We start from the raw sequence: 12,819 nt of genomic DNA on the forward strand, positions 1-12,819 counted from the left end.
GATCAGCTGAATTTAGATTTGCATTGAGAATGGTGATATTTGTAATTTTGTTGTTGTTGCTGCTGCCTCACATAGCATGCAAGGTTCAAGATGTTCAATGTAGAACGTGGCGTTCCAGACCGAATCATCCCAGGTTTTATAAACGTGGAGATTTCACCTATGGAGCCATCATTTTTCAGAGTGTCCTTCATCCGCCTCCAATTACCATGAACAGACATCCTGATTGGGAACAAGCACCTAAAATGTTTGTATAACTAATCATTTCTCTTTCATACTTTGTCTTTGTCTTTATTGAATTCCGCAGCAGAAAATAAAGAGATTGAACTTTGGCTCCTTGCAACCCTGATTCTAAAACAGAAACTTTGAACACAGTAGACAAGGGAGAGCTGCTGGAAGGTTTTCGGTTTTCAGCCTCCAGACAATGATATGTTCCTTTTTGCAATCTATTAATTAATTATAGGAATTTGTATCCCACCTCCCCATATACAAATAGCCACTCAATATGCACTGCGCTTTGGAATGTCTGACTTTCATAGCATTGTTTTCTTGACTTATGTGGAATTCCATCCTCTTTCCATTTGTATCTCTCTCCATCACCATGTTGTCTTCCAAAGCAGGATTTTCATGCTATTGAAGAGTGATGGAGAGCATTACCCAGTTAAGTTATGATACTGAATTCTTCACACATCAAGCTACCATCCCCATCAAATAAAGGATCAAAATAGCTCAGATTTAGGACAATTCCTCTCCTCAGCTCTCAAAACATTTCTATAATTCATTGCGTATGTTAGTAATTATTCAATATAGGGATTCAATATGTCATTGCCCGGAGACCATCTTGCTTGTGAGTCATGATCTGCTTCCTTCCATGCAGGCATTTCCCGATCTTGCCTTGGAGGGCAGTGCCCTGGCTGAGTGACTGAGTGACTGTCTTCAGCTACAAAATCTGCTAACAGACTCTTGTTGTTGTTGTTTAGTCGTTTAGTCGTGTCCGACTCTTCGTGACCCCATGGACCATAGCACGCCAGGCACTCCTGTCTTCCACTGCCTCCCGCAATTTGGTCAAACTTATGTTCGTAGCTTCAAGAACACTGTCCAACCATCTTGTCCTCTGTTGTCCCCTTCTCCTAGTGCCCTCAATCTTTCCCAACATCAGGGTCTTTTCCAGGGAGTCTTCTCTTCTCATGAGGTGGCCAAAGTATTGGAGCCTCAGCTTCACGATCTGTCCTTCCAGTGAGCACTCGGGGTTGATTTCCTTCACAATGGATAGGTTTGATCTTCTTGCAGTCCATGGGACTCTCAAGAGTCTCCTCCAGCAACATAATTCAAAAGGATCAATTCTTCGGCGATCAGCCTTCTTGATGGTCCAGCTCTCACTTCCATACATCACTACTGGGAAAACCATAGCTTTAACTATATGGACCTTTGTAGGCAAGGTGATGTCTCTGCTTTTTAAGATGCTGTCTAGTTTTGTCATTGCTTTTCTCCCAAGGAGCAGGCGTCTTTTAATTTCCTGACTGCTGTCACCATCTGCAGTGATCAAGGAGCCCAAGAAGGTAAAATCTCTCACTGCCTCCATTTCTTCCCCTACTATTTGAAAGAAGATGATGGGACCAGTGGCCATGATCTTGGTGTTTTTTTTATGTTGAGCTTCAGACCATTATTTGCGTTCTCCTCTTTCACCCTCATTAAAAGGTTCTTAAATTCCTCCTCACTTTCTGCCATCAAGGTTGTGTCATCTGGATATCTGAGGTTGTTGATATTTCTTCCAGCAATCTTAATTCCGGCTTGGGAGTCATCTAGTCCAGCCTTTCGCATGATGAATTCTGTATATAAGTTAATTAAGCAGGGAGACAATATACAACCTTGTCGTACTCCTTTCCCAATTTTTGAACCAGTCACTTGTTCCATATCCAGTTCTAACTGTAGATTCTTGTCCCACATAGAGATTTCTCAGGAGAGAGATGAGGTGATTAGGCACTCCCATTTCTTTAAGAACTTGCCATAGTTTGCTGTGGTCGATAAAGTCAAAGGCTTTTGCATAGTCAATGAAGCAGAAGTAGACTTTTTCTGGAACTCTCTAGCTTTCTCCATAATCCAGCGCATGTTTGCTATTTGGTCTCTGGTTCCTCTGGCCCTTCGAAATCCAGCTTGCACTTCTGGGAGTTCTCGGTCCACATACTGCCTAAGCCTGCCTTGTATTATTTTAAGCATAACCTTGCTAGTGTGTGAAATGTGTGCAATTGTGCGGAGGTTGGAGCATTTGTTTCGTACTTTTTGTTGGGGTGTTTTTAGTTTATAGTTATGGCACACCCTGAGGCTCCATGTGCAGAAGAACCAAACTGGTTAAGCTGCCCCAAATCTGCCTCTACCCTGGCAGTGCGAACATAAGATTTTTCTATTTTGGCTTGCCAGGTAATGTGTCTTAGTGGAATATCCTAACTTCTGCCCACCCATGCCTCTGGAACGATCATTTTTTCTGCTTCAGCTCAGTGACCCTCAGCTCAGCCAACCTCAACTCAGCCAAGGCTCAGCTAGGATGGACCAGCTGAGACAGGAAGCAGCCCTCTGATTCAGTGATCTGCTGCATTCTAAGATGCTCATCCAAGGGGATCTTGCTATAGGATTGCTACTTTAGAAAATAATAGCCTCAGAAAGAGCAGAATATACTTGTGACACAATTTGCAACTTTCTTTTTAGTAGAGTGATAGAGAACTATCAGCATATTCTGGCTTTGGCTTTTGCGGCAAAGGAGGTTAACGAAAACCCCCAGATTTTACCCAATATTTCACTGGGATTCAATATTTATGATAACACTTTGGATGCTAGCTGGACCTATCCTGCTGCAATGCACTTTATTTCACCAAAGGACAGACTTCTCCCCAATTTTAAGTGTGGGACCCATGAAAATTTATTGACTATCACTGAGGATATTACTTATTTCTACTTTCCTATACCACAAATATTTGCTATCTACAAGATTCCTCAGGTAAGACAGTATGTGTGTAAAGATACAGGAAAAAAATACAATTTAATACTACTTTCCATTTCAGTCATGGTTTTGGGTGCCTCCCAAATTAGTTTTTTTTAAAAAATATATTTTTATTAAATTTCAAATGAAAAAAGTTACGAAAAATTATACAATTATAGATGACTGATGAACAAAACAGACATAAAATAAACTATATGAGGGATCTGAATGCATTGTGGGTAGCAGCTACAGTTTTCATATAATAGACATAAAGGCTAAGGAAAACAGAATTACAAAAGATAGACTCTATTATGCAAAGGAAGGCTGATTAAAGTATTCAAATGCCCTCACTGAATTTATCAACCACATTCATTCAAATAAATGGGACTAATGTTTTATCAGGGTGTAAACTATTTTTTTCACCACACATGCAATATATGTTTAGCTCATATATGATTCTGCTTCAATCATGCTGGAGAACAGCGAAATCCCTTCCTTCTACAAAATGCTTCCAAAGAGACTTGATCAGTTCAGGGGGATTCTCAAATTACTTGACCATTTCCAATGGAGATGGATTGGATTGTTTGCTGCAGATGGAATGACTTTACAATGGTTCATACAAAAGATGATACCAGAATTTTCCAATCATAGTATTTGTTTTGCATTTCTTGATTCATTCACCAGTTTTGAATATGATATTGAGAAAAGAAATTATATCAGAAGTACAGTGTACTTGTCTGATAAGATCATGAACAGCAAAGTCAATGTCTTGGTCTTCCATGGAGAGGCTAGAAATATGCTCTTTTTTAGACATCTTCTACACCTAGGAATCAAGGCCCAAATGCAAAATCCAAAAGGAAAAGTCTTTATTCTGACAATCGGGATGGAGTTAAAGACGTACCTCTTCAATCCTATCTTAGATATGTGATATATCTCTGGAGCTTTATCATTTGCACTTCAGTCTAATGAACTTCAAGGATTCAGACAATTTATTCAGAACAGAAACCCTTCTAATGCTGAAGGAGATACTTTTATTAAAGATTTCTGGACAGATCAATTTCGCTGTATATCCCAGGACATTGTTCTGGACCGTTTTGTATTGGGTAATTACTCTGGGAGAGCTTGCACTGGAGAGGAGAAACTCGAGAGCCTTCCTGAGCACGTCTTCCCAAGGAGTGTAACAGGCCAGAGCTACAGCTTTTACAATAGTGTCTATATCGTGGCTCATGCCTTACATGTCATGATTTCATCCAGATCCAGAAGGAGATTGGGGATGAAGAGAGAAAGATGGAGCCTTCATAATCATGAGCCATGGCAGGTGACAGAGTCGAAACTTGAATTAGGGGCTGTTTGTTCCAATTTTCTTATCATTTCCAGTGACATTTAACTGTACACCTGAATGCAAATTGGTGTGTGAAAGAGAAATGAAGAGAGGGAAATGTGAAAGGGCACATGAGAAAGAGTGGTATGTTTGAGAGATGTACATGGTGTTTGTTTTTGTTTAAGAGGCCTTCATAATCATCAGCCTTGGCAGGTGACATAGTCGAAACTTGAATCAGGGGCTGTTTGTTCTATTATTATTATTATTATTATTATTATTATTATTATTATTATTATTATTATTATTATTATTAATTTTCAGTAACATTTAACTGTACAAATTGCAAATTGTTTGTTAGGAAGGTTTTTTGTTTTGTTTTCTGATTTATGTTCAGGGATTCCCTTTTTTGTTGACAGAAACACCCAGTCTCTTTGCTTCTTTGTTGCCCACTACCCCTGTGGAGATGTTGATGGGAACTTAATTTGCTCTGTGTAGAGAGTTTCCCAACATATTTTGGGGAAGAGAGAACGATAGGGACTCCTTTTGCAGCTTTTGCAGCTAGAAAACCTTCACACTCTCCACAGCACCTCGGCTTGCCTTTACAAACTAGGCCAAACTAGGCCAAATGGAAGTGGGGACTCGCATGGGTTGGTGAAGGGGGGGGGGGACGAAATAGGTCATGGGTTGGGACAGGGTGGGGGAAAACATAGGGATGAGCCACAGCAATGTGTGGCCACATCAGCTAGTAAATAATAAAAATCTGACCTAGATCTAGCTTTATTAATATCAAGAGGACAATATCCACCACAGTGCCCTTCATGGAAGCAGGGTTTTCTTTGGTCTGGCTGAACCATTTTCTTAAGTAGATTCTTTTTTTCTGTTTTTGTTCTAGCTCTACCATTTTTTGAAGGCTGTGTCATTTAACAACACTGTTGCGGAGAAGATTTCCTTTGACCAGAATAGGGAGCTCATTCAAAAGTATGACATTATCAATTTGGTCACATATCCAAACCAATCTTTCAATAAAGTGAAAGTTGGAAGGATGGATCCCCAAGCTCCTCCTGACGAACTCTTGAGCATCAATGAGGGTGCCATAGTGTGGCCCAGCAGGTTCAATCAGGTAGGACCTCAATGCAGAAGTGTCCCAGTTCTCAATGAAGGTGAGTCTTTTGTTTGAAGCCCAACCCTCTGCACAATTTTGCGCTTGCCTATGCTCATATTCCAACCATCCCAACTCTCTGCGGACAGATTTCATGGAGGGTTCCCCGTTGCATGAAAATTTTACTCTCATCTAAGCAAAAGTAAAAAGCAGTCCTATGCAAATTTATTCCAGAGAGAAAGAGGGCATAGAATCTGCTTCAAAATCTTATTTGTAAAAGGCATTAGAATGACAGAAATTGCTTTGCAAAAATGTCTATATTATGCTGATTTCAGGGAGTTTCGGGACACTGATGAACGTGCAGTGGGGGAAGTGGGGCTGGAGGCTGACTGGGAAGGACGGGCAGCCAGGAGGCAAGAGGTGGAGGAAGCTTTAGAGCTGGAGGGCGAAGGACTTAAGGAAGTGGAGGAAGAAGCAGTTCAGGGAAGTGAAGAGTCAGGTTCTTCCCTATCCTCACCTGCATCACAGTCTCCCAGAACCAGGAGAGAATTGAAGCAGAAAGAGCAGAAAGAGCTTCTATGCAAGTGTGGTCTCCAGATGTGTGTAAGCAGCCCATAAATGGAAGTTTCAGAAGCTTCCAGGGGTAGTCAACCTTTTAATACCTGCTGCCCACTAATACATCTTTCTTGATGGTAAATTTCCCTTACCGCCCACCAGTGCTTGATGGAAGGAGGACTCAGCTTGTGCCCTAGAACCCCCTACCGCCCACCTAGAATCCTGAAATGCCCAATAGTGGGTGGTAGGGACCAGGTTGACAACCCCTGGCTTAGACAAGTGGTATCTGTACTTGTTGGGCCAGGGAGCACCCCTGATACTTGATTGCATACAAGCGTCCCTAAATGACGAGATATTCAAACTAAAAGGCTCATGAATTTTCATGCAGATTTTTTTTTAATGCATATACAAATCTGAGTAACTAAATTCTACACAGCAAATAAAGAGAAATGCAGGGAAACCAAGCATACCAGGTTCCGCTCAACATTGGGTCGGCAGCAAGGGTGTGTGCACAACAGGGCCTGTCACGCCCTCTAAGGGGTCCTTCAGAGCCTATTGCAGCCACAGGAAGGCCCAACAGCAGCCCAAAGGAGCCCATTGCACTGGTTTCATTTTAAAGGTAATTCTCACATTTCCTTCAGCATTCTATCATGAGTATGGGCTTTTAGGTGAAAAAACTGAAATCCAAAGTGGGTGGGACTCCTGTCCTCTGATAGAAAGATGGTTGACCACACTCTAAGGGAGGTATGTTCTTGAAGAGAACATCGGAACCCTTTCTGTGTAAAGGTAGTGTATCTGAACCATGTGTAATGAGGCCTCTCGTTTACTTCAACATATATTCAAATTGTTTTTTTATGTTGCTTAGTAAGCTCAGGCCACTGTATAGCATATTCTCTCCTGAACTTTAATGATTCCAAGACAATTCTCCTGAAGATTAACATCTCCCCCTTTGATTTGTTGATAGACACGGCCGGTTGCTTTGTGTAATCCCAAGTGCCCGACCGGTTATAGGAAGAAAAGCAAGGAGGGGGAGTCCTTCTGCTGTTATGACTGCATTGTCTGCCCCAAAGGGTGGATATCAAAGCCCAACCCTCAGCCCAATTTTGTGCTTGCCTATGCTCATTCTCCAACCACCCAACCCTCTGAGGAGAGATTTGATGGAGCGTTCCCCATTGCATGAAATTTTTACTCTCATTTAAGCAAAAATGAAAAGCAGTTTCTGGACACTGATGAATGTTCACCAGGGGAAGTGGGGCTGGAGTCTGACTGGGAAGAACAGGCAGACATGAGGAAGCTTTAGAGCTAGAGGATGAAGGACTCAAGGAAGTGAAGGAAGAAGCAGGTCAGGGAAATGAAGAGCCAGGTGCTTCCCTACCATCTCCTACATCACCGTCTCCCAGAACCAGGAGAGAATTGAAGGTGGAAGAGCAGAAACAGCTACCATGCAAGTGTAATCTCCAGCTGTGTGAATGCAGCCCATAAATGAAAGTGAAAGAAGCTGGTGAAGGCAGTGAGGCCCCCTGTTACTGCAATTGAGCCATCAATAAGGGATATTTGGGTATTGTAAGTGTCAGCTTAGACAAGTGCCATCTGCACTTGTTAGGCCGGGGACCACTCATATTAGCTGATTGCATACAAGCATCCCTAAATGACGAGAAATTCAAACTAACAGGCTTATGAATTTTCATGCAGAATTTTTTTAAATACATCTACAAATTTGGGTAACTAAATTTTACACAGAAAAGAAAGAGAAAGCGGAACCAGGCAAACTATGTTCCACTCAACATTGGGGCAGCAGTGAGTGTGTGTGGAAACCACATGAACAACATCGGTTTGCCACAGCTGTGGATGGGCCTGACAGGGCCTGTCACACAATCTAAAGGGTTTTTCAGAGCCTATTGTAGCCACAGGAAGGCACAACAGCAGCCCAAAGGAGCCCATTGCACTTGTTTTAGTTTCAAGGTAATTTTCACGTTTCCTTCAACATTCATTCCATACGTAAGTCAAATATGATTCTCCTGAAGATCAACATCTCAACCTTTCATTTGTTGATAGACACAGCCTGTTGCTTTGTGTAATCCCAAGTGCCCATCTGGTTATAGGAAGAAAAGCAAGGAGGGGGAGTCCTTCTGCTGCTACGATTGCATTGTATGCCCAAAAGGGTGGATATCAGAGCATGAAGGTGAGAGTTTCAGGATACAGATGAAGAAGAATGTCTATACTTCACAGCCAAATACAAGGAAGAATAACGGGCACATTATGTGAATGCAATTAATGAGCACTGTGTATGCAATGCCCTTTTATGCATCCAGGTCTCCAATGTTATGTGCCTTCCATGTTTCAAATGAGATTTGGTACTGTCTATGAATCTGTATGTTTGTGAACCTTAGCATCTAGAGCCTTCTAGCATAGTGCCACCTGCTATGCATATGCCTGAGAGTAACAGCTATAGATACTTTGTGTTACTTAAAGAGTTAAAAATAATTCCAACCTGGTTTTTTTTGGTTTTCTATTTCAGATATGCCTGAGTGTTCCAAATGTCCAGATGATCAATATGCAAACAAGAGACAGAATGCATGTATTCCCAAGACTGTAACCTACTTATCTTATGAAGAACCTTTGGGTATCAGTTTAATGATTTCTGCTGTTTCATTATCCATTATCACAGTTTTGATGCTAATAATATTTTTGATGCACCATGAGACTCCCATAATTAAAGCCAACAACAGGGACCTGACCTACACTCTCCTCATCTCCCTCCTGCTCTGCTTCCTTTCTGCACTCCTATTTATTGGCAGACCTGACAAGGTGACATGTTTTCTGCGCCAAACTGCCTTTGGCCTTGTGTTCACAATGGCTGTGTCTTCTGTGCTGGCCAAAACCATCACTGTGGTTCTCGTTTTCATGGCCACACAGCCTGGGTCCAGGATGAAGAAGTGGGTGGGGAAAAGCCTGGCCAGCTCCATTGTCCTTTCTTGCTCCATTCTCCAAGGAGGCATCTGCCTGGTGTGGCTTTCCACCTCTCCTCCATTCCCAGATAGTGACGCCCAGTCAATGACTGAGGAGATTGTACTGCAATGTAACGAGTCTTCCCCAATCATGTTTTACTGTGTCCTGAGCTATATGGGCTTGCTAGCCATGGCCAGCTTCACTGTAGCTTTCTTTGCCCGGAACTTGCCTGACAGTTTCAACGAAGCCAAGTTCATCACGTTCAGCATGTTGGTGTTTTGCAGTGTTTGGTTGTCCTTTGTTCCAACTTACTTGAGCACCAAAGGGAAATACATGGTGGCTGTGGAGATCTTCTCCATCATATCCTCAAGTGCTGGGTTGCTGACTTGCATCTTCTTCCCCAAATGCTACATTATCTTGTTGAGGCCTGAGCTGAACAAAAAGGAGCAGTTAATTAGGAGAGGAAAACATTGAAGAACATTGTTATTCTCAAAAGTCGCTGCCTGTTGTTGTTGTTGTTGTTGTTGTTACTTATAGCTCATTCAAAGCTTTTCTGACTTAAGTATAAATTAAGTGGACTTCATTGTTCAAAGAATATCTTAAAAGGACATAATTGTGAATGTTCATCACGCCCGTTATTCACTTTCTATCCACATCATACATCTGGACAGAGCAAGGCAGAATTCATTCATTTTTCTCTGCATATTACCATCTCAGCAACACTGATAGGAAATGAACTTAGTTTTATTTTAAGGTGAGTCTCCTTCATTGGAGTACAATGCTATAATAACAATACCATACCGACTTTAAGAAGCTTTGGGAAACAAGTGAAGGATGAGAATTCATGAATTGGGGAAAACCTGCAATTCCTTACAGATGGCATCCAAGAGTGACACTCTCAGGTAATGCAATTGCAGGAGCAGTTCACTTCCCCTTCCACTTGTCTGTTCCTTTAATTGTGTGATATCAAACTGGGATGGAGGCCTCCATTTACCTCCACTCTGGGAGGGTTCAATAAATAAATAAATAAATACTAAAAATAGAAGAAAACACCAGACATTAAAAACTTCCCTAAGCAGGGCTGCCTTCAGATGTCTTCTAAAAGTATAGATAGATGTTTATTTCCTTGAATGATGGGGGTGCAGACTCTCCTTCAGGTATACTGGCCCGAGGTCGTTTAGGGCTTTAAAGTTCAAGAAGTAACACTGAAGCAAACCACCCCTTAACGTCCCGGCCACACATATACAAAGTAGAAGAATAGAAGCATAACCATACCACACCACACCACTTACCATTTCCCCTCCCTGTCTTCCCCCCTCTTTTCCTTCTAACTTAGCACGGTCTGTAACGCTAATGCCTCACAACAAAGGAAACTGATCTGTAGAAAACAAAACTTGAAAAAAGAGACAACACATGTATTTTTGTAAACTATGAAATCTTTAATAAAATTATATATAAATATATTTTAAAAAATTACTTTTTTTTCACTTTACTGGGTTTACATAACAAAAACATAAATTCATTCCATGTATCTTTACAATTTCTCTATTTCCCCCCACTCCTCCCCCCTCCCTTCCCACCCTCCCCCTGATCGGGCCTTCCTTCTTTATATCTTTAACCATGTACACAGTCTGTTCATTCGTTCTTGTATATTCGGGTTGGCTTCTCCCCTTTCTACCCAATTCCTATAAAACGCCCACTTGTTTGTGATTTTTTGACATTTATTTTCCCATCTATCCTCCGTTGCTATCTGTGCAAATATTTCTGATTGTACATATTCAAAAACATAATTGTTCCATTTTCCATATTCCATTTAGCTTTTTCTTTCCATCCTAAAGCAATAACTGCCATTCCAGCTAAAATCATGATCTTATACAACTCTTGATTATTACTTTTTATTTTATTATTTCCCAATATTCCCGAAAATAACAAGTCCCTATTAATTTCTATGTTTATTTGGAATAATCCAGACATTACCCTTCTGATCCTCTGCCAATATTACTTAACCATATTGCAGTCCCACCACATGTGTGAATAGAATCCTTTTTTGTGACCGCAATGCCAGCATCTGGGGCTAAGTCCTTTCACTATATACGCCATTTGTACCGGGGTTCTATACCATTTTAGTAAAAAAATTCTACTTAGTTCCTTATACTTTTCTATTTTGATATTGTTTATATTCTTCATCATTTCTTGTACCGTGTTTGCATGAATCATACCTTCCTGCTCCCATTTGTTCTGGATTATCCTTGTTAATCTGTCTTTGCCTCTTATCATCAGTTTATATATCATCCCTGCTATCCCTTTCTCCATTATTAGTCTTTTGTTCAACACCATATCTATTTTCATTTCTGTCCTCATTGTCTCCTCTGCTCTTCCTGTTTTTATTAAATCAGGGGTTCCCAACAAAATTTTCTCGAGGACCCCTCATCGAGCCGCTATTGTGACAAGGACCCCCATTAATTCCTAATCCTAAAATTAAAAAGTGAGAGCCAAATTAAAAGTAAAAGTAAAACCGATTTCCAAGTAATCAGAGCTATATTTTCTAATTTTTCCAGTAAGCTTAGTCACTGACTTACTTGCTTGAACATCAAATGCATTATCTTCCTCTTCATCTGTAGGCCTTTGTCGTTTTAACGAACCACTTTAATACCAACTGTGGCATCAAATAGAGGGGTGGGGGTGTTGAATAAACTCAAGGGCTGTCTGTGTTTTTTTTATTAAGGGTTTTCTTGGTTTACAAAGAAATGTGCAATGTCTCTCTTAGCATTTTTACAAATCAGTTTCATTTGTTGAGACATTGGTGAGGAGAGGGGAAGGAAAGTAGATGGGGGGAGGGTGGGGTGGGGTGATAATGTTTCTATTTTGCTTAATAAGTAAAAACATTATCACTGTGTTGACGTGAAGTCTGGGAAACTTTCCCACTGCCCTAATCAGCCCACCATCTTTTGATCTCTCTCTCTCTCTCTCTCTCTCTCACACACACACACACACTCCCACACACACACACACACACACACGAAGCTGAGGTGCAGAGCTCTGCCGGCGTGATCTTTTGAGAGAGAGAGATCTCTCACGTTAAAGCAGCTGAGCTGCAGAGGTCTGCCAGGACGCTTCCCCAATGCCCCAATCAGTGCGATCTTTTGAGAGATACAGTATTTGCAAACACTCCTCCCCCACCCCGTGCTCCTCTTCTGCCGCCGCCTGCCCTTTTTTCAACCCAAGGGGGGGAGGGAAAGAGGGAGAGAGAGAGAAAGGCTGCCTCTGAGCGATGTGCGCGCGCGGGGCTCCAAGCAGAGGGAGACGGCTGACTGAGGGACGTTTCTCCCTCCGTGCTTTCCTGGCTGCTGCTGCTGCTGCTTTTTTTTTTTTTTTTGCTTTACAGCCAGCGGAGCGAAAGCCTTGGGGACTGGGGGGGGGGAAACCGGGGGAGAGGAACTTTATGGATGCGATGCATTTTGGAGATCTGCCCTCCCCCGCCCTAAATCTTTCCCAGTAAATGCCCACAATGATTCAAATAGGCGGCGGGGCAGTGGTTGGGACGGCTTCAAAACAGCGACCCCCAGCTTTCCAAGCGGGTGCGAGAGAGAAGTTGACTCCCGCAGGGCGATCCCTGATTTTACTCGCAAGTAATCCCCCGCTTGGCTTCTCGAAAGGGACTTTGTTCAACGTGCATACGAGATTGCAGCCTCCTTAACGGAGACCTTCCCGACAAGCCACCCCTCTCCATTACAGACTTGTAGGTTTTCCAGCTTCTCATATTAAACAAAGTGTTGTTTGTTCTCGCCACACTCACCTTCCCATAGCTGGTGTTTATCGGCGGCGCAAAGAGCCGGGTGGGTTTTTTTTTTGTTTGTTTAAAGGCGACGCCTTCTCCTTGCACCCCTCTAATCGCAGCTGCAGGCTTTGTGTTTGAAAACGGCG

At 42.0% G+C, this 12,819-nt stretch overlaps 1 protein-coding gene and 1 pseudogene across 1 annotated transcript; both read left to right on the plus strand.

Moving 5' to 3' along the window:
* The first annotated feature begins 3,440 nt into the window (after positions 1–3,440).
* LOC148683855 (extracellular calcium-sensing receptor-like) lies at positions 3,441–6,009 on the plus strand (annotated as a pseudogene).
* A 2,457-nt stretch (positions 6,010–8,466) lies between these two features.
* On the plus strand, positions 8,467–9,369 carry LOC148683856 (vomeronasal type-2 receptor 26-like). Its single transcript, XM_088655820.1, has one exon. It carries the CDS (start codon positions 8,467–8,469, stop codon positions 9,367–9,369), a length of 903 nt encoding a protein of 300 aa, XP_088511946.1.
* Positions 9,370–12,819: the final 3,450 nt, after the last annotated feature.

The sequence above is a fragment of the Zootoca vivipara genome, chromosome 12, assembly GCF_965207765.1.
Source record: "Zootoca vivipara chromosome 12, rZooViv2.hap1.1, whole genome shotgun sequence".
Taxonomy (NCBI): domain Eukaryota; kingdom Metazoa; phylum Chordata; class Lepidosauria; order Squamata; family Lacertidae; genus Zootoca; species Zootoca vivipara.

Excerpts from the sequence above, each read along its gene's own strand:
- LOC148683856 (XM_088655820.1), top strand. The coding sequence starts at position 8,467 with ATGCCTGAGTGTTCCAAATGTCCAGATGATCAATATGCAAACAAGAGA.